Source organism: Homarus americanus, unplaced genomic scaffold, assembly GCF_018991925.1.
Source record: "Homarus americanus isolate GMGI-L3 unplaced genomic scaffold, GMGI_Hamer_2.0 scaffold56333, whole genome shotgun sequence".
Taxonomy (NCBI): domain Eukaryota; kingdom Metazoa; phylum Arthropoda; class Malacostraca; order Decapoda; family Nephropidae; genus Homarus; species Homarus americanus.
This window is the reverse complement of record NW_024734940.1, coordinates 8,334,007-8,361,170: the sequence shown is the minus strand read 5'-3', so window position 1 is coordinate 8,361,170 and position 27,164 is coordinate 8,334,007. Positions and strand designations below refer to the sequence as shown.

General features: G+C 37.0%; 2 protein-coding genes across 2 annotated transcripts in view; one reads left to right on the top strand and one right to left on the bottom strand.

Annotated features, from left to right (window-relative positions):
• Positions 1-1,846: 1,846 nt before the first annotated feature.
• LOC121870608 overlaps positions 1,847-27,164 on the bottom strand; it is a 44,548-nt gene continuing 19,230 nt past the window's right edge. The window contains exons 4-8 of the mRNA XM_042372445.1: positions 20,242-20,370; positions 13,999-14,142; positions 12,429-12,518; positions 11,673-12,076; positions 1,847-10,787 (exon numbers count right to left, since the gene is read on the bottom strand). Coding sequence (XP_042228379.1) covers positions 10,536-10,787; positions 11,673-12,076; positions 12,429-12,518; positions 13,999-14,142; positions 20,242-20,370 — 1,019 coding nt within the window. The 3' untranslated portion in view covers positions 1,847-10,535. The remainder of the gene's footprint in view (positions 10,788-11,672; positions 12,077-12,428; positions 12,519-13,998; positions 14,143-20,241; positions 20,371-27,164) is intronic.
• On the top strand, positions 2,715-3,455 carry LOC121870566 (tigger transposable element-derived protein 1-like). Its single transcript, XM_042372397.1, has one exon. The coding sequence runs from the start codon at positions 2,715-2,717 to the stop codon at positions 3,453-3,455; it is 741 nt and encodes a 246-aa protein (XP_042228331.1).

Below are 27,164 nucleotides of genomic sequence, written 5' to 3'. Positions count from 1 at the left end.
TTTTACATATTGACAATATATAATGCAGTGCAGTGTTGATTTAAAGGACATAATCTTGAATTACACCAAGAGAACTAAAATTTTATGGGTGAAATGGCACCATGGGGTGACTTCTCTTCCACCCCAATGCCTTCTCTTCTCCTCCACCCCCATTCTAATTCCCATCATCATCATCAGCATCATCATCATCATCCAGGAGCCTTCTACATACACACCTCAAAGTAAGTGTACTTTTCTACCTTTTTTGTTGAATTTAGACAATTTTCGGTGAGCTGGAACCAATTACCCCAAAACCCATTGAAACAATGGTTTCGGTTAACGAGCAACCTTCTAGAACAGATTGTGCTCGTTAACCGAGGGACCACTGTATACACTTCTGGTAGCGAAGAAAAAAATACTTAGCATAATTTAAATATTATTGACAAAAATTTAAAAAAAATAATTTTTTGGTTCGTAAATTGAATCATGTGACAAAATTTACTCATTCAGAACTCCGTATTTTGGTAAACCAAACCTTCATAAATCAGGGACTGCCTGTACTGTTTTCTAAATGCATTACAATACAAATGAATCATCATTACTGGTCTATTAATTAAAAGAAATATTATAAAAAAAAAAAAGATTCTTATTCAAAGATATTCTACTAAGTGTACAGTACTGTACTGTACTGGGATCTTGCTAGACCAAGTCTACCATTAATAAGAGAGTTTACTTTACCTGTACAGTACCTAAAACACCATCCCTCTCAAGATAATATGAGCAGCAGAAGCATACATTATTGTCCAACAAACATTATATGCAAGTATCTATTCCAAGAAATACCTGACAGAATTAAAATATCAAATAACATAAAAGGCTACAAACACCAAAAATTAAGCTTACATTACTATATACAGTGCAGGTATACAAAATTTATGAATATTTCAAAAAATTTAGTTGAAATACAGTTTTGCTCTTCATGGGCATTAAAACTCCTGTGACCATAGCAACAGTCATGAGGCTCAACAAGGTACTGTGTAAAACAAAGGTACACCACTGATATTCCGGGAACTGATGGTCTGGCACCTCCTATAGTCCGGGCAGAATAATGAGAGGGCATTTAACTTCCCTCCCAGCCAGGGTGAAGGTAGTTTTAGGCTTAAAGTTTTTATCTTGTAAAATGAAGCTGACTAGACTTAGCAGAATATAACTTGCATTGCTGGAATTCTTGTAAGATAGTGATTAATTTGAGTATAAACACCACACAGTTTGCACAAGAGATAAACCTTTTAGTCCTTTAGTGTACAGTACTGTAGTACATTTGAGTACAAAGTGAGTACCGTACAGTAATATGTTGCTTAAAATTATGGCTTTTTCACATTTAATTTACATTTAACATTTGTTTAATTTAAGTTTCTAGCAGTCCATGGTGCTTTAGAGACATGGGAGGTGTATCATTAGTTGGTTAGGGGTGTATTGTTGAATTATTATTATGTGACCTCGGTTTGTCCGGCAAAACGGATAATCAGCAAGGCTTTGGAACCAAGGGTGCCGGAAAATCGGTGGTGTACCTGTACAATAAAATACATTCAAACTAGAAATAACCAAACACACTAACCCTAACCTAACAGTGTCTACTCCAGTATGACCTCACCTAAGTGAGGTAGGAGGAGGTTTGATTTATCGGACATTCTACAGTATTACAGTACTGTACTAAATTCTGTTTTATTTCACCAAAGTTACAAAGGTTTTCCATAATAAAAAGACAACTAATGGGTTTCTTATTTGGCACAACATTTGTGTATGACTGAATTAAACTTTATATTATTACCAAAATTACATACAGTACTTGTACTCATATACAATATTTTGGTAAATTTACAAATAATATACCCTTTATTTTTTTTTGGCACTATAAATGGTAAGAACAGCAAAACATCCAAATTTCTGAAGGTCTGTGTAACTGAATTTTACATATCCACAACACCCAAATGATATTAGAGTACTATACTGTATAGTACATACAGTACAGTGTACAGGCATCCCCCGGGGTTATGGCAACTCAGGTTACGGAAATTCGCTCTTATGGATTTTGTAAATTATGACCCATATATCTGGGATACGGACAAAAAATTTCCCATTACGGAAATTGGGTATAAAATATTATAAGCTTTTTTTTTCAATACCTGTACTATAAGAACAACTATAAGAACAAAATTCAGAGATGTTAAAATTTCTTTCGTGTGAATTTCTTGGTGGTTGCTACAAAACTGCACAGTGGGGACGCCGCGTACCCACGCCACGCCAACCCGTTCTGTTTGAACCCACGTGCGGGGTCGTGTGCGATTGGTCTCGCGACACTTACATACTTCTGTATTCAGGACTGTATTACTGTGTACCCTTATTCAAGATAACTGGAAAGAGGCCAAGTTCAAGTGAAAGCAGTGGTGCTAAAAGATCCCATAAAGGAATTACATTGGACATTAAGCTTGATGTTTTATGGAGGTTTGATGCGGGAGAAAAACTTAGCCAGGTTGCAAAAACATTAGGCCTTGCTACGACTACAGTGTGCACAATACGTGATAATAAAGACAAAATTAGGTCAAGTGCTCAATTGGCTACTCCTGTAACTGTCCGTACATTGTTTTTTCATAGACGTAATGTGATGCTTAATATGGAAAGACTTGAATTTGTGGATTGAAGGCCAAACAAAACGGAATGTGTCGCTAAGCACGATGATCATTCAGGAGAAAGCAAAAAGTTTGCACGAGGATTTGCAGAAAGAACAAGGTGCAAGTTCTGATGCAAAACCTTTTCAGGCGAGTAAAGGATGGTTTGAAAGGTTTAAGAAGAGCCTTCATTTGCATAACATTACGATGGTCGGTGAAGTTGCTAGTGCTCATGCAGAAGCTGCATGTAAATATCTGGAAGAACTGAAGAAAATTATTGCTGAAGGCAGCTATATACCAGAACAAGTGTACAATGTGGATGAAACCGGACTTTTTTGGAAGCGCATGCCTGCTAGGACGTTCATTTCCAAAGAAGAAAAGTCGGCACCAGGTTTTAAAGCTTCAAAAGATCGTCTAACTCTTCTTTTGGGAGGAAATGCTGCTGGTGATATGAAATTAAAGCCTCTTCTTGTGTACCACTCTGAAAATCCAAGGGCTTTCAAGGGCTACGCCAAGCCTAAACTACCAATGACTTGGCGTTCAAACAAGAAAGCTTGGATGACCATGAGCCTTTTTCAAGACTGGTTCACAAACTATTTTGCCCCTGCTGTTGAGAGGTACAGTAACAAGCGTAATATATCCAAGAAAGCTTTGCTCCTCTTAGATAATGCACCCAGCCACCCAAATAACCCGAATGATCTTTCTGGTAATGTACGAGTGGAATATATATCCAAGAACACAACTGTCTTGCTCCAGCCAATGGATCAAGGTGTGATTGCAAACTTTAAGGCAAGGCCTATTACCTAAGAAGAACATTTAAACAGCTCATAGCAGCAATTGATGGGGAGGATAAACCAATAATTAGGGACTTCTGGAAAAGGTTCAACATCATGAACGGTGTGGAGAACATAGCCAAGTTGCCGGATGAAGTTAAACCATCAACTATGCATGGTGTGTGGAAGAACATATGGCCAGAGTGCATCAACGACTTTCAAGATTTTCACCAAGCAGAAACCATTAATAAGTTCAGCAAGACATTGTGACATTTGCAAATAATGTAGGCTTTGAAGTTGTGCAAGATGATGTGGTTGAGTTACAGGGGTATTAGAGTACCATAGAGAGGATCGCACTTGAGTTGACAACAAAGCATTTGGCTGAAGGGTTTGCACTTGTAGAGGAAGCTTTGCAAATCTTTGCTACTAACGATCCTGACCATGAATGCAACCTCAAAGTTTCAAGAGAAATGCAGAATAGTCTCAACTGCTACAGGGAGTTGTACAAGGACAAAATGTGCCGTCAATGCCAAACAACCTTGGACAAGTTTTTGGCCCCAAGAGCAAGGCCTGTAGCAGATGAAGTAGATGATGATGGTTTACAGGGCGAGGCAGGAGCCAGTAGTGCCCCTCCGTCTGCCTCCCAGTAACTTTGATTGCACCACCTTACCTCACCACCTCACCTAATGCAGCACTCAACATTGTTTGTGTTAAGTTAAATTCAAGTGTTTTGTATATTTATTATCATATTATATCATAAAATAATAAAAGTATGTGTAAAAAAAAAATTAGTTTCATTCATAAATGTGCTTGTATTACGTCTTTTTGACAAACAAATTTCCTTGGGAATGCATCTCAAATTATATAATGAAAGTCAATGGGGAAATTGGTTTAGTATTACGGACAAATTTTCACGAACACACACCTTCCGTAACCCCGGGGATGCCTATATTACAATTTAACTGAGTTCATCTGTATAGCTGAAACTCCTACATAGTCCCATTAATATTGTCATAAATGCAACTGAATAAACAGAGCTGCTCCTCTTTATTCTGTACTGCCAGTTTCACATTATTTTTATTAGAACTTTCATTTTCTTACAATTTCTTTCATTTCTATATATTTTGTGCTTATCAGCTATTTTTTTTTGCATATGGGTAAGTGAGGGACTTACAGACACCCATAAGTAGGTGCTTTCTTAAGGCCTCAGAAATGGTTCCCTTCTGATGTGTGGACTTGTAATGTATACACTCAGTTTCAAGCTTCCTACTGTATAGTGTTCTACAGTTCTGTACACAACACACCAACACATATAAGACATATAAGTGATTCTTAATAACTTAAGAAAGAGGATTTATCATAATTCACTGATTGTAAAATGAGAATTTACTTCAAAACATCATGTATTATAGGAAGATTTTTTTTTCTTAAATAACATACGAAGCAGCACTGAAGTAAGATATCCCCTTTTATACTGTAGCAGAGGGGAAGAAACATGTGACCTGTGGCACTCTACTACAATAAGACCCCCTGAAAGAGCTTGCCTTATCCTGGAGGGGGATCTGCATCCTGTCAGATCAGTGTACAGTTGTTGTATAAACATGTACTTGGCCAGATGACCTGATTTGAAGCAGAACCTAAATTATGATGAAAGATTGTGTAGTTAGTTAGGTTAGGTAATATTAGGTTAAGTTAGGTTAGGTATATTTAGGTTAGATTATAATTATTAGATCAGGTAAAATTAGGTTAGGTAAAATAAGGTTAGCTTAGATAGGTAGGCTTAACAACATTTCTGACATCAACACAGAGACGGCCCCCTGGATAGACACACTCTGCCAGGAGGTGCTCTGGTGGCGGACACTCATGCATCACACAATGAATAACCAATATACTATACAGCAAAAGTAATGTTGGATAGAATGCCAAAGTTGGAAAATTATTCCAATTATACAAACTATTTTCCATTTGTAGTTAAGTATTAATATTCCTTAAGTGAACTACAGTTATATAAACAAAAACATATAATAATCATCATACTGAACTAACATAATAGTGTAAGTATTTTGATGCTGTATTCAAGATGATTGTTTACAACATTTTTCTAAATATAATCGTTTCAATAAATAAATTGATAAAGCAACTGCATTTCTTACCTGTACAGAGAAAAATATAAAAATATAAATAAAATGGTAAAAATCAATTGAATTGACAGATATATATGTCATGATAAGTGTACGAACAAAAAAAACAACAAAAAACACTGAACTGGGAAGCAGGTCTTACTGCATGATGGCATCTAGTATTGTGTGCTGTTGGGTGATCATTAGCAGCCAGGATCATAGTGTAAATGTGACCACAAGGAAGTGAACTACTGTAACCGCTGTCACACTGTAATCTCCCGGGTAAATAAGCTGCCCTCTGACCCTCAATAATTATCTCTCACGGTCAAACATTAACACATAAATAAAGACATCCCATCTCTACATTATATAAAGTAACAAAAAACAAAACAACATCAGTATTGGCACTATTAACAAAATAACAAAAACAAAAGTAAAAATAACTAGCTACCCCGTTGCTGAGTGAGTGATGAAGATGATGATGATGACATATTTTTAACAGAGAGAGAGTACAGTATATACAAGTTCATAAACATCTACTGTACTATTTATTACATCATCGTGCCTGTAAAGGAATTTAAAGCTAATTACTTGAGCTGCCAAGGAACTCCAACCCTAAAGGCCAGCCTCTAGGTTCATTACCTTACAACACAGACAACAAAACACACACAAACATAAGTCATGAAATACTTAGAGTATTCAACCATAGTGAAACTGATCTATTTTCATGCCTGATATATTGTATGCTATCATTACACACAACCTCAACAACAATTTGAAAGCTTTTCTAGCTAATAAAATTACATAAAAGATGTTTTAAATATTGCATCAACAGCTTGGCCTAAAAAATTCTGATCTTCATTACCAACACAGGTTTGACTTATTGACCTTCTGTACCATAAATACTGTACTGTACTCCTACATTTTGTTCTTCCTTAAAGGTTTCATGATATGCACAGTACAGTGGTGGTGTTACAAACTTGTGATGCTTAATTGAACAGTAAGAGGCCAACAGGAATGGTACTTTCCAAAAGCAGACCAATATTAAACTACTTTACAATGTCCTTACTGCAAGGTCAAGGTAGCTTATGCATGTACGAAGGTAATAGAAGTGGTTAAATGGGGTAATTAAAGCATGCAATATGGAGCAGTTTGTTATATAAAATGAATTAATGTTCACCATGAAGGAGAAAATTTAGGAATTATTCCTACATCATCAAATGTGATCAAGAATCATTGATTAGTTACAAAAAACTGCACTGAGAAAAACAAAGCACAGCATAAAAAAAAATGTCCATCGAACCAAATAGGAAGTACAGAACAGCACACCTCTTGTACTACTAGTACCTTGATGGTGAGGTCTGCGAGTCATCATGGTACTGTAATAACAACACACACATACACACACACCTACAAAGCTCATGAGTTGTCACGTCAAATATCATGTATTCAAAATAATTCACAAGTGAACAATGTCTACATCCGAGCAGTAATACCTTTCCCATTACAGATTTATTATTTCTACTGGTGTCTCCTGCTGCTGTGCGTAAAGTGAATGTCAACTTTAAGAGGCCTTACAAGTTGATCATCACTACAAGAGCCGACCATACCACTGTAGCTGGTGAGAGACCATGTGTTCTTACAGTACATTGTAATTTTATATTTCAACAACTAAATCACTTCATACACTGGACAAAACTATTAAATTTTAAAAGGGACACATTTCTACATGTACCTGGGGGTGACCATTATCCAAGTCACATTTAGCATCTCTCATGTGATCAAATATTTTACGGGGCAAAGCAATTTAATAAGAGTGTTGATAACGACATACAATACGCCTGCCATGTAAACATGTATTTGGAAAGTGATGTTACAGCCTAGCAACTGAAATTCTATCTTCATTACCTGTAACCCTGACCTTTATCCTAAAATCAACACTTCTCCCCTTGTCCAAGAGTAACCTCCCTATCTCAGTTGGAGTGCAGGATTGCATGTTCTCCTTTGTGCACTAACCCTAGGGCATTTAGCTATAAATAAGTACACTATCTGATATGCTTATCAACTATGGAAAAAACTTTACTGCATTAGCATCCTGTCATGGGGGTAGGATAACCCACCATCTGCTGAAAACTAAGAATAAAAAGTCAGCACTTGCTCAGCCACCCCGGATCAGAACATGAAAAGGCTGTACGTGTCAGCATCATCTTCATCAATGTTCTACAGCTATTTTCCACACTTATGTGGGTTAGCAGCGATTACCTGATGGTAGCTATCCATACTACACAGTCTCTTACAGATTCTCTCATCAGGTTCATAACTCTAATATAATTTCTTACAACCTTGCAAGATGCAGATAATAGGAAATACAGCAATCAGGAGACAAGAAAGTAAAAGGTCTCCTCAGTTTGAATAGACAAAGTAGGAAGTGAAACATTGACACACACAAAAAAAAATATGATGGGCACCATTCAGTTCCAGATGGCATGAGGGAGAGGGGAAGACTAAGAAGATAAAGGAAGGATAAGGTGAAGGATGCACTAACAGTTCTGAGTGAGGAATAGTCAAGAAGGAAACAGTTATGTTCATGAAAGAGTGAAGAACTTGGCATTAAATAATTTTGAGGGCAGGACGTGCTGCTGGTGAGTGACACTGGCTTCTCTGCAGCTACAGCGGTAAAGTAGATTTGGGGCCATGTTGTGGAGGGGAAGTACCAAAGCAGAACACAGCTTTTATTAAAGAATGAGTGAATAAATGGACAATGTGTGTGGATGTGTGTTCTCAATTCCAGCCACTATACCATTATGTTGGAAAAGGCTTCAAAATATATATATTTATACAGAAGTGTAAACTGAACATACAAAGTCTAACCGGTTCTTAAACACCTCAAGATCCCACACACAGAAGATATAAGATGTGAAAGATACAACAAAGCTCAAAGTGTTATGGTAATTAATAAAAAAATTCTTGATCAATGTTCAATAATATGTTTGGTATGACATTAAAATCTGTCCTCCTCAATGCCTCCTGTACAAAAATCATCAATTCAAGAACAAATAATAAAATCCTAGACATTAGTATGGCATTCAAGACTTTATATAGACCCATCATCCCTCCTCTATTCTCTTGAACCAATCAAAGCAAAAACTATAATACACTAAACAAAAAGATGATGTGAGACATAATTTAAAAGCTAAATCAAAAGCAAATGGATCAAATGATGGAACCAACACATAAAAGTTATGTGAAAAGACGTGTAAACTAGATGGCTGGCTATTTTGGGGCTTTGGTGTACACGAAGAACATCACTGCCGCAATATACATCTCTTATAGGAATTATAGTGAATAAGTGACAGCACATGAAGAGCAAGTCTGTGTTTACTTTGGTTTCTGGCCACCCTTTTATGATAATGGGTTAAAGCTTACACACACACACACACACACAGAGAGAGAGAGAGAGAGGGGGGGACATTACAACACTATACTATATAACACTGTATCTAGTAAACTCTGAAAAAAGAAAATCTGGTTACATCTGATGAGCATGTTCAAAATTTGGCAACACATCTGGATACTCGAGCTTCCTTCTCTGGACTACTGTATCTCCCTCTGGCTCAACAACTGAGTGATCCCTGGGCTCTGATTATAAAAACACTAATGAATTGATCTGTCTGAAATTAGTGCACCTCTCTACACTGCCTACATAGATTCAACCAGACTGGAACAGACGTGCAGAGTTTGTTAGTGAATCCAGTACCTCTGCCTCTGAAAACAGTAACTTTTTAGTCCAATTTTTATGTGTGCATTGGTTTTCTAAGCTGTCTAATATTTGTCTTAAAGTGTAGAAATTATCCTGAAATGGAGAAAGGTAAACCCTCAAGCCTCAAAGGTCTTGCTGATTTTACAGTAAATAAAGCAAAGAGCTCCCTCAAATTTTGTGAGACAGCCCCTACACATATACTGCGGCCCAGAACACAAAAGGTGCCTGCAAAATATCGATATAATGCAAGCGTCAATTTCCGATTCAATCTAGTCTTGTCCAGCCTTCATGACCTTGGGAGCTGAGACTGCTCCGGACTTACAAGTTATGGTGTACAGTAGTGTAGTTGGCACAATATGGTAACTTAAAGGAGCATCACTGATGGAAGATTAAACACCACTGAGGTCTTAAACACCTGTTATAAATTCATGAAAACTCTGCTTTAAAATGAAGTATCTTTCATATAAATCAGGAATTATTATGTTGTTAAAAATATTTTTTAGATGCATATAAAGCTGCCAATAAGTCAGATACAACTTGGAGGAACTCGATAGACCCTGACCTAGATGCAGAAAAGCAGAATTAATTGGCAATTTCACAACCCCCTTTCACAACTTGCCTTGTACATAGATAAAGAATATTTAAAATTTCTGGCAACAATACATTTTGACACAATGTATTTATGTACTTGTAGCATAAAGTATGGAAGAAGTAAAATTTAATCTACTCTTATCAAAGTAACAGCAGTACTGTATCTATAAAAAATATCTAAATATACTTTGTTACACATTTCATGTCAATCTATTACAAAGTATAATGTTATGTTATATGTTGTAATGGAAAATATCTTTTTCTTTACACAGACACCATTCAAAATTTACATATCAGCAAAATTATTACTACATCCACTGTTTATCTGATGTAGGGAGGGACATGGTAACCAGGCTAAGTATAACACCACCTGCTGCATATTACAGATAATTCCTTTTCTTTAAAACATATTCATCAGTAAATCTCACCTTCAATTACAGTATGATAACATATAACAATGCTTACTACTCTACATCATCTAACCACCAACGTTCACCTTAATCACAAATCTAACAAGTCTTGACACTACTGAAAATGAGTAATTAAAAATTGAACACCTAACTGCTACAGTTTTACAAGACAATAGTGTTTATGCTGTGACATAAACAACAAACAGAAGTGTTAGAGCTTCCAATGTGGGATCTTATTTGTTACCTCGTGTCTGTGAACCCGTGTAATGCGACGAGGTTGACGGTGAGGCCGCTGCGTGACCAATATTATGATTGTGCATGACTGTCAGGTGAGGTGTGCTGTTACCATTGATGTCTCCATTGTTGTTGATGTTGTGGGTGTTAGTGAGGAGCGGGGAGAGCAGGGAGAGAGGCAAACCGTCACTCACGCCCCCGACGGTAAGGTCGTCACGCGAGGAGTATGGAGGAGGTGGTGCTCCAACAACCTTGAGAAAAATTCACACAAACTATTAATACTACTACAAAACTTCCTGAGGCCATCCTACCTTGTCATTGCTCTTTGAAAACTTGATTTGGAAGAATAATATCCCAGTGTACTTTTATACACTAGAATGACTCAGTCAACCAACTTTACTTACCTAAGGCTATAATGAAGTGGATAAAATAATGAAATTGTTCTTAAAATACTAATATGAATTTCCTTTGAATAACCTTAATTCACACTTTAACTGTGGAAAATGGTTTACCCCACCACTCAAAAATGCAACAATGAATCAAATTTATTGTTTTCCAATTCTCTAACTCTTCTTCTTGATCCATACATAATTCTTTTATCTTTCTCTGCTTCTCCTTTTTAACGTTCTCTCTCGGATACATCTACTCAGGTAAACCCTCACCCCTTCCTTATAAAGTAGACTGGTGTTGAGTAAATTACCTCACCACTCTGACCTTCGTGTGATGGCCACCACAACAAGCACCAGACCCTTCACATTTACAGGGGAATGATTATTGACCATAAAACCCGTGATAAATTGTGTTAACAACAGATCTCTAAGACAAAGATGTTAATTAAAATTCACAGCTGAGTATTACATAATCCTACATACAAGTAGCTGACCCACATCTCTCTAATTATCTGTCTTTGATTCCTAAATTTGTCACAGCAATAAAGTTTGTGTTTTCATCAGCATTATACTCCATTTATGAACAAAATATATCAAAACCACTAACACTATCAATAGTCATTGATGATGTGCATTAATTATCAACTTAAGTACTGATGTGTTTGTATAATAAAGGCAAATTAACTGAATCTCAAGGATAACAAATAAACATTACAATGTGACAACACTTCATGTGGGTTAACTTGCCTGATGGTACGAGGGAGGTGGACCTGTAGGGCCATTAGGAAGCTGGGAGTAATGTGGAGGCTGAGAACTTGAGGGAGGACACAAGACGACTCCACCACTAAACGGTCGCTGTTGACGTGTACACTGGTGGCGCTGTTCACGCAAAATTTCCGGAGCTAATAAATCGGAACGTAATCCAGGGATTATTCTGGAGTACAGGTTATCCGCTGACCTCAGCTGATACTGATCTGTGGTTGACGGAGGGGTGATAGAGGAGCTCAGGCCAAATGGACGGAGAGTTGCAGATCGTAGTCGATTTAGGTGATAGTGAGCACGAGAGGAGGTACCGTTTGAGCGCCACAGGTGGTATCGCACTCCAACAATAATGGCTACTGTTACTAAATTTGCGACTGCCACAATACATCCTGGAAGAAACATAGAGAGAATATTTATAAACACAGGCACCGCCTTTAGGTTAAGACACAACGGAATAAGGAAAGAAGTGTAGCAGAAATTCTGTGCTACTTGATGACAGCCCATGTTTGCCCTAACTAGACGATGATTCTGCCCACCACTTATCTTTATCTGCAATCTATAAAAGTTCCGAACACTAATGAACTGAGGATGACTATTCAGAGAAAAAAGCATCATCTATGGTTGCCATGGGACTCCAAACCACCTAAAACACACCCATTTATGTTAGGCTGATACAGTAACTGCAACCGGAAGCTTACTAGAAAGTACAATAATAACACACCAAAATCAGAGTTATCTTACCCATAACAAGCGTTGAATCTGGTTGGTTGTTCCACTGTTGGTGAAGGCTGGGTTTTGCCTCCAAGTAATAAAGGTCCTGATCAAGGAGAGCTGCAAAACAAATATAAGTACAGAATATGTTTGAGGCAACAGTAGTGAGAAAAGCTTACTTGTGTGCTGCAAACTAACACTAAACATATCCAATTTTCAGATTAACTTTGTACTATAATGCATATAGAGGATAATGAGTAAGGAAATGTGGCTATAAAGATAATAAGTATGAGTATAAAGAAAATAGAAATTCACCCTTAAATTATTTCCCCAATTGAAATCTTTGGCTATATACAATATCTTGACTGTAAAACAAAGGTGCATACTGTATCCATATAATAAAAACAAAGACTCAACTCTATAATTACAGCACAAAAAAAAAATTATCATTACTGTACAGCAAATAAAAAACATTAAACAAGACTATTTACAGAAGACATTCTTCATGTACATTGCAAGGGGCCTAAAGTTGAAAATGAATTCACACAAACACATACAGTATGTACACACACACACACACACACACATGCACAAACACTCTTCATTTGCTGTCAGCTATTACCTCTTACAGCTGAAACAAATGAGCTATGGTGTCCACTTTCACAACAAAGCCCCAAACACCTATACCTGGTTTCTGAAATAGTTGTGTGGTAAAAGTTTGTTACCAGGGCACCCCGTAAGGTATTTTTCTCTTTATAATCTATCTAAAATATAATAACCTTAGATTCTTTTGTCATACCTTATGACTATGAAGCTTGTCACTCATGAATTTTGCCACTTTTTATCAAACAATTGTATCATCTCTCCCAAACAGAAACGTAATACTGTACATCATACCAACTTTACTAGGACCTTATGACTATGAAGCTTGTCACTCATGAATTTTGCCACTTTTTATCAAACAATTGTATCATCTCTCCCAAACAGAAACGTAATACTGTACATCATACCAACTTTACTAGGAGGAGGAGAATATAAATAATAATACAGTTCAATAATAACAAAAACAACAGCAGCAGCAAAAATAATAATCATAATAATACAGTAAGCCTTCGATAACTCGGCACATATGGCGCTCTGGCCTTGTCGAATTATCCTAAATTCCAACTTATTGAGGCACTTTCCCCCCTCCTACAAAAATACAACACTAAAAAATTATCGATCGATAAATGTGTACATGTAATTACTAAATGTAAAAAAGTAACACTTACCAGCAATGCAGGTGAAGAATGGAGCATCATAGTAGGTGAGACAGAGGTATGGTAGGTGACACAGGCATGGTAGGTGTCACAGAGGCATGGTAGGTGACACAGAGGCATGGTAGGTGACACAGGTGGCCAGATATACTGAGATTTTCCCAGATAATTTTATATATCTCGGCATTTCCCGAGTTATACTATAATACATTCCGTGAATATGTCTGTGCTGAGTTATAAGAAATTTTGAGTTATCAAATGCCAAGTTATCGAGGGTTTACTGTAATAGCAATAATAATAAAAAATAAATAAATACAAATAAAGAAAGAACATTTAATACCTACCAGGGTGGACCAGCTGCCTGCAACACTGTATTGTGGCCTCTATGGTACAGTTTGGAGGAGACTGATCACGTTCTTGGCAGCATATATTACGAGCCAGGCAACGTCCGTCATTGCAAGCCAGCTTATTTGAACAGACATCTGCACCTAAGGAATACAAGAAATTTAGAATGAAGAGGATGTAGATAAATGAGTGAAAACTGAATAATAGGCTTAATGGCTTCACTTTTATTTCCACTGCTCTTGTTTCTGATATGTGCACGGGATGTTGTTGTCGTTTATATCTTCACATCTGTATTGTATGCTGAAGGTTTAGGGGTACTGTACTGTATGGTCTAATTTGTGTTGGTGTCTTGCATATTTTTCCCTTAACCTCATCCTAAAGACTTGCCCTTAAACTTATTCAAATCACCAAGACTTGCCCCTCAACCTCCACCTAATAACTAAGACTTGCCCCTCAACCTCCACCTAATAACTAAGATTTGCCCCTCAACCTCCACCTAATAACTAAGACTTGCCCCTCAACCTCCACCTAATCACTAAGACTTGCCCCCAGACCCAACTCTAGGTGAGACATGATTTATGCCCCCTCCCCCATTATCTCATGGGAAAACGTCCCCATCCTGCCCCTCCCGGTCCCATCCTCAAAAGGAAAGCAAATCAGTACCAACAATTTGTTGTTGCTACTATATATTATTACTTCAGTAATTTATATATCATATAATGTTATTCCTATGACACTTGTTTCCCAACAGCATTATTTATGCTAATGACAGTAAGCCCAGTAAGCCTATCCTGAGCCATCTTAGACCTTAAGTATGTTTTGATAAGCTTAAGCTTTGAGAAGCTCCTCTCTGCTGAAGCTACAGTTACAGGCAGAGTGACTGCTATCCTCAGAGCTCTCCACTTGTTTGGATAAAGCTCTTTAATCTACTTTTCACATATATATTTAAGAAGTTCCAATGCTGTCATTTCATCAGAGGGTAAGTCTGGTAGATTTCTCATCTCAAAGGCCAGTTCTTTTCCATCAATATTTGACTCTCCACCATAGCTCAGGGTGTCACTCACCTCCTGACATTGTGTTGCGAGTGAATCAATGGACAGTTCTTTGAAGTGAAAGAGACCTCCAAATTTGTCTCAAACTTCTCCCAGGCTCTGGAATCTTTCATTGAGTGATGTGATGGCAGAGTCTACCACCATATTGAAATTGGCTCACCTGGAGCTTCATATCCAAAGTGTATCTTTGCCATTCTAAGTCTCTTTTCCTTTAACACAGCCTCCACATTCATTTCCTTGCACATGTCCTTAGCTGATGCTTGTGCTGAGACAAATCCATTCTCACGGGAGCTCACCAGGGAGGCTTTAGTGTGCTTGAGTAAGCTCATAGCCAAATCAAGCTGCATGGTTGTAGACTGCATGAGTTTGCTCACTTGTTGTATTTGTTGCGGAATGTCATACCATACCATGGTGCACATAAAAAAATGGTAAGACTCAACTTCCTCTGCCAGTGACTGGGCCTCTGTCCTTGTGACAGGGTCTGTGAATTTGTTCCTCTTATCCAGCAGGACCTCCCTTACTTGTTTAGTTTGACAATGGACAGCCTCTATAGCTTTGATATGGCTTTCCCACCTTGTATCTGACCATGATTTCAGGGAGATGTCTACCCTGTTCTTCAGTATTGCCCATTGTTGTGTTGCAGCTGAAAACATAGTACTATAGCAAATATGTCAGGAAATAAATTATAACAACAGAACAAGAATAAATAATGTTATTGTACTCGACATAGAAATATTAAGAAATCAGTAATAATTAATTTATTGTAATGCTTTTTAAGGTTCAAATTTTTATTATAGGAGTTCCTAACTCGGCAGATACCTGTAACTTGAAAAATTCACACTCGGCCAGCCTCAGAGATTTTTAACTAAATTTTTGAAGGAGGCATCAGGGGGTCCCTTATAAGCTGCGGGGCAGCCTAGTCCGTCTATGGCTCAAGCCGGGCCTGCTTGCCCCTCAACCTCCTCCTAATCACTAAGATTTGTGAGTGTCTTAACTGAGATATAAGAGTGTCTTAACTGAGATATAAGAGTGTCTTAACTGAGATATAAGAGTGTCTTAACTGAGATATAAGAGTGTCTTAACTGAGATATAAGAGTGTCTTAACTGAGATATAAGAGTGTCTTAACTGAGATATAAGAGTGTCTTAACTGAGATATGAAAGTGTCTTAACTGAGATATAAGAGTGTCTTAACTGAGATATAAAAGTGTCTTAACTGAGATATAAAAGTGTCTTAACTGAGATATAAGAGTGTCTTAACTGAGATATAAGAGTGTCTTAACTGAGATATAAGAGTGTCTTAACTGAGATATAAGAGTGTCTTAACTGAGATATAAAGTGTCTTAACTGAGATATAAGAGTGTCTTAACTGAGATATAAGAGTGTCTTAACTGAGATATACTGAGATATAAGAGTGTCTTAACTGAGATATAAGAGTGTCTTAACTGAGATATAAGAGTGTCTTAACTGAGATATAAGAGTGTCTTAACTGAGATATAAGAGTGTCTTAACTGAGATATAAAAGAGTGTCTTAACTGAGATATAAGAGTGTGTAACTGAGATATAAAGTGTCTTAACTGAGATATAAGAGTGTCTTAACTGAGATATAAGAGTGTCTTAACTGAGATATAAGAGTGTCTTACTGAATATAAGAGTCTTAACTGAGATATAAGAGTGTCTTAACTGAGATAGAGTGTCTTAACTGAGATATAAAAGTGTCTTAACTTGCAGAGATATAAGTCTTAACTGAGATATAAGAGTGTCTTAGCAGAGATATAAGAAGTATGCTTAACGTTGAAGATGTAAGTGTGCTAGCAGAGATATAGGTATCTTAACTGAGATATAAGAGTGTCTTAACTGAGATATAAGAGTGTCTTAACTGAGAGATATAAGAGTGTCTTGGGAAGCCAAGGTATGTAACTGAGATATAAGGAGTGTCTTAACTGAGGATATAAGAGTATGTAACTGAGATATAGAGTGTCTTAACTGAGATATAAGAGTGTCTTAGCACATGAGATATAAGGTATCTTAGCACTGAGATATGAAAGTGTCTTAACTGAGATATAAGAGTGTCTTATACTGAGATATAAGAGTGTCTTAACTGAGATATAAGAGTGTCTTAACTGAGATATAGAGTCTTAACTGGGGGTATAAGAGTGTCTTAACTGAGATATAAGAGTGTCTTAACTGAGATATAAGAGTGTCTTAACTGAGATATAAGAGTGTCTTAACTGAGATATAAAAGTGTCTTAACTGAGATATAAAAGTGTCTTAACTGAGATATAAGAGTGTCTTAACTGAGATATAAAAGTGTCTTAACTGAGATATAAGAGTGTCTTAACTGAGATATAAGAGTGTCTTAACTGAGATATAAAAGTGTCTTAACTGAGATATAAGAGTGTCTTAACTGAGATATAAAAGTGTCTTAACTGAGATATAAGAGTGTCTTAACTGAGATATAAGAGTGTCTTAACTGAGATATAAGAGTGTCTTAACTGAGATATAAGAGTGTCTTAACTGAGATATAAAAGTGTCTTAACTGAGATATAAGAGTGTCTTAACTGAGATATAAAAGTGTCTTAACTGAGATATAAGAGTGTCTTAACTGAGATATAAGAGTGTCTTAACTGAGATATAAGAGTGTCTTAACTGAGATATAAAAGTGTCTTAACTGAGATATAAGAGTGTCTTAACTGAGATATAAGAGTGTCTTAACTGAGATATAAGAGTGTCTTAACTGAGATATAAGAGTGTCTTAACTGAGATATAAGAGTGTCTTAACTGAGATATAAAAGTGTCTTAACTGAGATATAAGAGTGTCTTAACTGAGATATAAGAGTGTCTTAACTGAGATATAAGAGTGTCTTAACTGAGATATAAGAGTGTCTTAACTGAGATATAAGAGTGTCTTAACTGAGATATAAGAGTGTCTTAACTGAGATATAAGAGTGTCTTAACTGAGATATAAAAGTGTCTTAACTGAGATATAAGAGTGTCTTAACTGAGATATAAGAGTGTCTTAACTGAGATATAAGAGTGTCTTAACTGAGATATAAGAGTGTCTTAACTGAGATATAAGAGTGTCTTAACTGAGATATAAGAGTGTCTTAACTGAGATATAAGAGTGTCTTAACTGAGATATAAGAGTGTCTTAACTGAGATATAAGAGTGTCTTAACTGAGATATAAGAGTGTCTTAACTGAGATATAAGAGTGTCTTAACTGAGATATAAGAGTGTCTTAACTGAGATATAAGAGTGTCTTAACTGAGATATAAGAGTGTCTTAACTGAGATATAAAAGTGTCTTAACTGAGATATAAGAGTGTCTTAACTGAGATATAAGAGTGTCTTAACTGAGATATAAGAGTGGTTCTTTAACTGAGATATAAGAGTGTTCCTTAACAGAGATAAGAGCACACCTTAACAGAGATATAAAGAGTGTCTTAACTGATGGTAAGAGTGTCTTTAACTGAGATATAAGAGCGTTCTTAACTGGGAGATATAAGATGTCTGAATCCGAGGATATAAGAGTGTCTTTAACAGATATAAGAAAGAAGTCTTAACTGGAGATATATGATGTCTCTAACTGAGATATAAAGAGCAGTCTTGAACTGGAGATATAAGAGTGTTCAACTCGAGATATAGAGGCACCCCAACTGAGATATAAGAGTGTTCTCTTAACTGAGATATGGTAAGAGTGTCTTAACTGGAGATATAAGAGTGTCTTAACCGATATAAGAGCGTCTTTACTGAGATATAAGAGTGTTCCGAACCGAGATATAAGAGTGTTCTTTAAATCGATATGATAAGTCTTAACTGAGACATGAGCAATCTTACTGAGATATAAGAGCGTTCAAATCGGAGATAAGAGCAAGTCTTACTGAGATATGCGTTATGTCTTAACCGAGATATAAGAGTGTCTTTAACTGAGATATAAGAGTGTTCCTAACAAGAAAGATATAAGAGTCTTAACAGATATAAGAGCAAACTAACTGAGATATAAGAGTGTCTAACCGAGATATAAGAGTGTCTTAACTGAGATATAAGAGTGTCTTAACTGAGATATAAGAGTGTCTTAACTGAGATATAAGAGTGTCTTAACTGAGATATAAAAGTGTCTTAACTGAGATATAAAAGTGTCTTAACTGAGATATAAGAGTGTCTTAACTGAGATATAAAAGTGTCTTAACTGAGATATAAGAGTGTCTTAACTGAGATATAAGAGTGTCTTAACTGAGATATAAGAGTGTCTTAACTGAGATATAAGAGTGTCTTAACTGAGATATAAGAGTGTCTTAACTGAGATATAAGAGTGTCTGAGATATAAGAGTGTCTTAACTGAGATATAAGAGTGTCTTAACTGAGATATAAAAGTGTCTTAACTGAGATATAAAAGTGTCTTAACTGAGATATAAAAGTGTCTTAACTGAGATATAAAAGTGTCTTAACTGAGATATAAGAGTGTCTTAACTGAGATATAAGAGTGTCTTAACTGAGATATAAGAGTGTCTTAACTGAGATATAAGAGTGTCTTAACTGAGATATAAGAGTGTCTTAACTGAGATATGAAAGTGTATCCTGTATTCCAAAAATGTGAGAGAAGCAGCTGACAAAGAATTTCTCCTGTAAGGTGAGCAGAGCAAGGGAGAGAACCGTATTTATACGAGCAGCATCGAATTGCAGGAACAATGAAAATACATCAGAATCACTATGCATGAATAAAGTTCTGTATAAAATCCGCTTGTTTTTTATGGTAGATGACACACACATGTAATGTGATTGGAAGAAAAACTTAATTAGAGCATCAACGGTAAGAAAATAGAGCCAGAAAAGATGTTACGCCACATTGACAATAAATAAGACTCTTATCACTGTGGAACTGAACACTAACTTGAGACCAGCTTGAGTTTTATCACTGTGGAACTGAACACTAACTTGAGACCAGCTTGAGTTTTATCACTGTGGAACTGAACACTAACTTGAGACCAGACTGCTTGAATGACCAACTGGTATTTTCCCTCGAGTGTATCAAGAGGCGGGTTCTGACACGCTCATAAGCATGGACACATATCACCAGGGATGCCGGGCTAATACAGTACATGCAGCTGTATCCTTCACATCAAAAAGGTGAGTTGAATTAAAGAAACTTCATTAATAGAGAGTGCAGGAGAGTGTATTAATTGTCTACTCACCACACTGCTCCCTCGTCTCGTCAGAGCCATCAAGGCAGTCAGGGCGGCCATCACACTTGTAACGGGTTGGGATACAGCGTCCGTCTGCACAGTTGAATGCATCAGAGGAGCAATGGGACACCTGACCACCTGCAATTATTTGAACTCACATGATGTCCTTGTTAACCCTTTTATAAGAATATGTGTCAAGGTTAATTTAAGGCAATATTTTTCCAGTACTGTACTGTACTGTACTGTGTATGTACAACCATCAGAGGCATTTTGGGAAACAGGTCAAAATGGGAAATATAAAAGAATGGGAAGGAATACACATGAATACATAATAATTAATTTACTATTAGTAGACCACCAGGCATTCCTGAAAAAATTGCCCTATAAACATTTTTATGGCATTTCTGTTAAAAGCAAGCATCCAGCTAAATCCATCACTTATAGCATAAGAATAAAAATGTGGGTGAATGCCACCCTTGAATTTTGACTTGCTCATTTTTAAGGTCAAATGTTTCATTTTTGTTCAAAATCATATTTTTTCATATTTATCACTTACTAACATCTACTTCAAGATATGTCCCAAAGGCGATGTTGTCTGTTATTCCCAAACATAATTGTGACTTTACAAACAGTATGTACAGTATGCATGAAAAATGTAATTGCAACCTTTTTTCTCAAAATCAACAGAGTAAAATGAGTCGACACCTCCATAGAAGAGGCCATTCTCAATAATTTTGCCAGGAATGGCAATGTCTACATTCTAGACAATGTTGCCTTGAAGTGAATGGTCCACCTTCCATATTCACAATGGGAGGACTGCACATCAACTTCAACTTACTGAAAGTCATTGGGCAACACATGGAGAATGTTGGTCTCGATAATTTGTAGACTGAATCTGGTGTGTATGTTACACATACCACTGAGACCATGATGGATGGCAAAGCATACTATCGAGCAATACAGGGTCTCAGGCAGGGTTGTTATGACTTAAATCAAATGATTTAAATCACATGATTTAAATCGATTTAAATCAGAGTAAAAAAATCATGATTTAAATCAAAATGATTATTTTTTACTAATAACTGTTTTCTCTTTTTATTCTACATGATTGAAAAGTATATGCAATGCAGCAGGCTAATACAGGATGTACCTCTCTAGTCTGGCATTCTGTGGTTTGGAACGATTTTAGTTTGTCCAATAGGTAGATAGGCAGCCCCTCAGGCCCCAATGTGGGTCAGTGACTTATGCCCGGGTGGGCTAATCCCCGTAAAAAAAAAAAACAACAACAAAGCAGCGGGAAATTAAGGTTTGTTTACATCCGGCAGTTCGGCTGCTCTCTCTCTCTGCTTGTCTATACAGAGTACAACATTTAACCCTTCAATATATATGAGCAGTAAATAAGTGTTGCTTTCATATTCTTATGTAGAGTAATGACGATATGTTTTCACATGTGCGCACTTACATACACGCAGTCTCACCTTTTTTTTTTACCATTAATGGTTAGCTACTTATATTGTTCCATTTATTAACACTAAATAACATTACAGGTACTTCAAACAACCATATTAATTTTTTTACAGCTACAATCAGGGTCTTATTTTCTTCAGTTTTATATGTAGAACCAATCAGTCACTGGTTTTGTAAGCTTTAACAGAAACAAAGCCGGCAGCCGTCTCGTCTCCTCGTGCGTTTTAATATTCCACGTATTATTAATAAATTGTATTGTCAATTTTGCACACACAAACATTAATTCAATAAAAACAAATTCAGAAACATTAATTAAAATATATATGAACAGTATATAAGTGTTGCTTTCATATTCTTATGTAAAGTAATGACGATATGTTTTCACGTGTGCGCACTTACATACGCGATCTCTCTTTTTTCTTTCCCATTATCGTTAGCTACTTCTATTGTTCCATTTATTAACATTAAATAACATTACTTAAAACAACCATATTAATTTTACTACAGCTACAAACAGGGTCTTATTTTCTTCAGTTTTATATGTAGAACCAGTCAGTCACTGGTTTTGTAATCAACGAAAACAATGCTGTCTCATTTCCTTGTGTGTTTTAATATTCTACGTATTATTAATGAATTGTATTGCTCATTTTGCACACACAAACATTAATTCAATCAAAAAGACATTCAGTAATAAATAATAATGAATCTTTTGTACATAAGAGAAATGACGCTGTTTACATGATTGTGCACGTCGTCTGAACGTTGGTGGGCCGTTCAAACCCGTCGAAATTCGAGTTTCCGCCATCAAAATTTTTAAATGTGTTGTTTTTTGTGTGTTCAAATAGAAAACGTCAAATTAAAAACTGGCGAAATTTGAGATGCTACTGTACGACATTTAACCCTTCAATATGTCTTCAAAGAAACCATGAAGCAGAGAAAGTGGTGCTAGTGCTTCCAAGCATAAGCACAAGTCACTATCTATCCAGGAAAAGGGTGAATTTCCATGGTCCGGCACCGGTCAGGTCCCGAGGTTGCCGGACTAGAGAGGTACAACCTGTAACATTATTTGGATTTACATAATTATGTACTGTACTATAGTCTGTTCTCTCCAGTTTTGCGAAACTTTGATCTTATCATAAGGTCTCATTATTAATGTATATATTTACATGAAATATATTGTTACTTAAGATAATAAATACTATTGAAATTCAGAAGAACTGTAGTATTCTCTTCTCCCGGCATTATATATCAGTCAATAAGGAGCAAGGGGCTGTAAATTTTTGCAAAGCTAGAGTGAACAGGCTGTAGGCATTAGGCTATACATATTCAGATATTCTATTTTTATCACTTAGTATGTTCGTTTTAACAGCGGACGATCGTATTTATCTTGTTGACTCTATAGACACAGAATCAAGACACACAGCTGAATATCTGTTGAAATTAACTGAATGTGCTACAAAAAAGTGTGAAGACAAATTTGGATGCACAGTAAGAAGCTGTGTAACAGATAATGCTGCTAATATGGCAAAAATGAGAAGTGAATTTGGACCAGATAAATCCATTATAACATATGGTTGCTCTGCACACCTGTTAAATTTGCTTTCACAAGACCTGCAAATCAAGAACATTAAGGAGCACATTACTGAAATCATTAAGTACTTCAGAAATAATCACATCCCAGGATCTTTGTATAGAAGAGCAGGAGGAACAATGCTAGTAATGCCATCAAACACATGATGGAACACAGTGGCAGATTCTATTGAATCTTATTTAAAGAACTGGGAAACCCTTGTCAAAGTGTGCAAAGAAAATAGTGAAGACATTGATAAGAAAATTGAAAGAAAAGTTAATGATAAGGCATTGATAAGAACTGCAGAAGACTATTTAGAGAGACTTAAGCCTATTGCTGTGGCATTGGACTGTGTCCAGAGAGAACATACCCTATTAAGTGATGCTGTAGAAATCTGGGTAAAACTGAAAACTGATATTAAGGAGTATTTTACAGATAAGAAGGATATGGATAATTTTGAAAAAAGAATCAAAGTAGCATTGACACCTGCCGATTTTCTAGCTAATGTGATAGATCCAAGGTATCAGGGCAGACATCTGACGCCTGAGCAGCGAGACATTGCAGAACAGTATGTGTGCGAGTCTCTTCCACATTTCCTTTCAACATTAATGTCCTTCCATGGAAGAAGGGCACCATTTAAAGAGGTCTATTTTGGTAAAGATGTTGTAAAATCTCTCTCACCCCTTGCTTGGTGGCAGTATTTTGCCAATGATATGACAGAAAATGTAATGGATGTTCCTAGGCAATTATTTACAGCTGTTGCATCATCAGCAGGAGTTGAGAGAATTTTTTCCACATATGGATTTGTACTCAATGGTAAGAAATCGCCCAGGACAGGAAAAGGCATCTAAGCTTGTCACAGTACATAAGCATTTCAATGTTCAACTAAGCTTATTTAAATGTTTTGAACTATTTTTGTTGTTTGCAGAATGAGAATATTGTGTTGACTTGAAGTTATTACCGGTAATTCTAATACACTATAATCCTACAAATGTAAGAAAATAAACTTGTTACCAGTATTACTTTTTTTTACAAAATGAGAATATTATTCTGTTGACTTGAAGAAATTAAGTTATTAATTTTTGAAACATTGTAATCCTATAAGAGCATTTATGTTAAATTTCATTATTACGTTTGGATTTGTGCACTCAAATGTAAGATATGTTACCAGTTTTCTTTTATTTTACAAAAAGAATATTATTGTGTTAAATTCCATTGGTACATCTACTGCATAAATATCTTTATGCCAATTTTCTGTTTATTATCCTGAATAAACTTTGGTTGAAAAATACTGTTTTTATGGCTTAAAAATACTATTTTAATGCAATTAGTAAAAAATAAAAAAATCCGATTTAAATCAAATAAATAGATTTTTTTATTTAATTTTTTTAAATCATGATTTTTTCCAACCCTGGTCACAGGTTGACCTATGATGCTCTTTGGCCTCTACTGTGGCCAATGTTTGAGTTGTGACTGACAGCAAATGGTCAAGCAGGTGATGCCAAAGTCAAGGAACTTGCCCGACTGGTGACCCAGCAGTTTAGACAGAAAGACGGCTCAGATAGGGTCGATCTCAATACAGTAGTGGACAAGTTGGCAGAGGGTCTTGGTGATGATCAACTCCAAGACCTCATGGATGACATACTGTACATGAAGATGGAGGAGATCTTGCTGGACTTCATTAGAGCAGAGAGGGATGGTAACTGAAACCTGCATCTGGAAATATTTGCTACAATACTTCAGTGGCTCACAATAAATGACCACACAAACTACCTAGCCGACATGAAGAGGTTAGAGAAGACAGCACCAGAAGTTCATGGAAGGAAACTTTGTGGTGAAGAAAAATCAACGGCTTTTCAACTAGGTCCCAACTGATCAAGCCATAGAATGGATGAATAAAATATGCAAGGTGCACTATGGAAATACAGTACTGGCATCACAAGAAATGACCAGGCCAGGGACAAGTTTTGCATTTCATCCTAATAAAAGTGTTCACACATCTCGTAGGACACAAGGTGTCTGTTTGACCTGGAAAATGATGAGGAAGAGGCCACCTTTGTTTCTTCAGATAATCTTCCTTCCTGGATAAAACATGATACTGATGATGTCAAGAAGCTGGTGACTCAGTTAATCAGTTTTATTGTGTTCAAGACAAATGCACTCCTGGTTTGTGATGCAACAAAGACATAGATGAATCAGAAAGGACAGTTAGAGTGCCCTCACTTAAGCTCTGGGAAAGCCTCCTGGTGACTAAGCTGTGGTCTTCGAGCATTCAGTGACAAGACAATATGGAAACACACAATGAGGTTGGACATTGTGTTCGACCACTACACTGGAATTCACTCTACAAAGGCAGCTATAAGAACAAAAGAGACTGGGGTAGAAGAAGCCCATACAGAAGCTCATTCATGGACTGCACATTCCAATGTCACAGGTCTGGAGCTAGTTTGTTGCACTGAATGAAAATAAGGCTAGCCTTGCATGCTTTCTCTCAGAAGCCCCCATGAAAGGTGCCAAAGAGCTACTGCAACAATACAAGTTGGTGGTGGGTGGCAGCTTCACTGATGTGAAAGATGCAGTCAGTGGAGTTGGCCATGATGGATCCCTTGCACACGTTGAACAATTCGTGTGTCATCTGTATGATACTGCAGACCAATACACCATCGATAATGCTTTCCTCCATCTATTTTCTAGAGGCGAGAAGGGTCTTAAAATGTTGCTCCAACGAGAGATGCCCTGGAGCTTCACCTAGCTTGTGCCAACTACCAGGCCAAGATATGGCTGCAGGCAGACCAGGATGACAGCAAAACCCCTCTCCAACTGACACACCAGGCTGGAAATTTACATCAGTTCACCTCCAAGTAGTCTGGACCCGGCTACCACCTCTTACAGATGCATGCTCACAACTTGTTACTTGTGGCTGCAATTCCAAGTGTAGGGCAACTCGCTGCGCCTGCTGCACGTGGGACCTCAAGAACATCCCTGTCTGCGGCTGTGATGCCACTGAATGCTGCAATTCAGCAGGCTGGTGAACATTTAGAACATGTTTGAACATTTACAAAATGTATGCCAGCATTTCAACCAAATGTATTGTAAGGGGTTTATATTCCAGTCTAATGATTGTTGGTACAGTATTGTTCAGTGTTGGGTTTGTTCCCTGTATCTGAAGCAGGTGTTGCTCATGGGTAGCTCGAACGGAGTCATAGTGCGGGCTGTAACCGTATGGCTGGTCACTTGGCTCCCTTTCTTTGACCCAGTTGGTCATCTGCTACCTCATTTTTATTCATGGTCACATTGGTGTGAACTGCTGCACTCCTAGTGTTGTATGTCAGCACACCAGCTAGGACACTGTCAGCCCTAGCCTCTGTGCTGTTCCTCCCAGGTCCATTACCAAGTACCTGTGCCGGTTAGGAGGATACATGCACGCCCGTGAAGTTGTAGAGAAGACGCCAATTTACTACCCGTGCCGTGTGTATATCCAAGACCCAACGCTTGACATCCAGTGTCTACACTCCCGACTTTTGTCCCGACCGGCAGTCCGGCACTTCCTTACCACATATGTTTATGTTACTCTGTACAGTACAGTCTTCAAGCCCATTATCAGTGTAAACACTGTAGACCTCTTTTGCTACATATATCTATAATCTTGTTCAATATCCTTGGTGAAAGTGGAAGTGTTCCACCTGACAGTAATCTTTAAAAGAACCAGGCGGCGTTAACATCTAAACCCTCGACATGTATCTCACCCAGAGACAATGTTCTCCTCACACTATGTTCTATGCTGTAATAAACATCTGAATGCACTACAACTGGTTTTCACAAAAGCTATGGTTGAGTACAGTACTTGTGAATTCACCTAATAGTGACAAAATACATATTTTGGAAATTTTTGGTT

Coding starts and splice junctions, on each gene's coding strand:
- LOC121870566 (XM_042372397.1), top strand. CDS start 2,715: ATGATCATTCAGGAGAAAGCAAAAAGTTTGCACGAGGATTTGCAGAAA.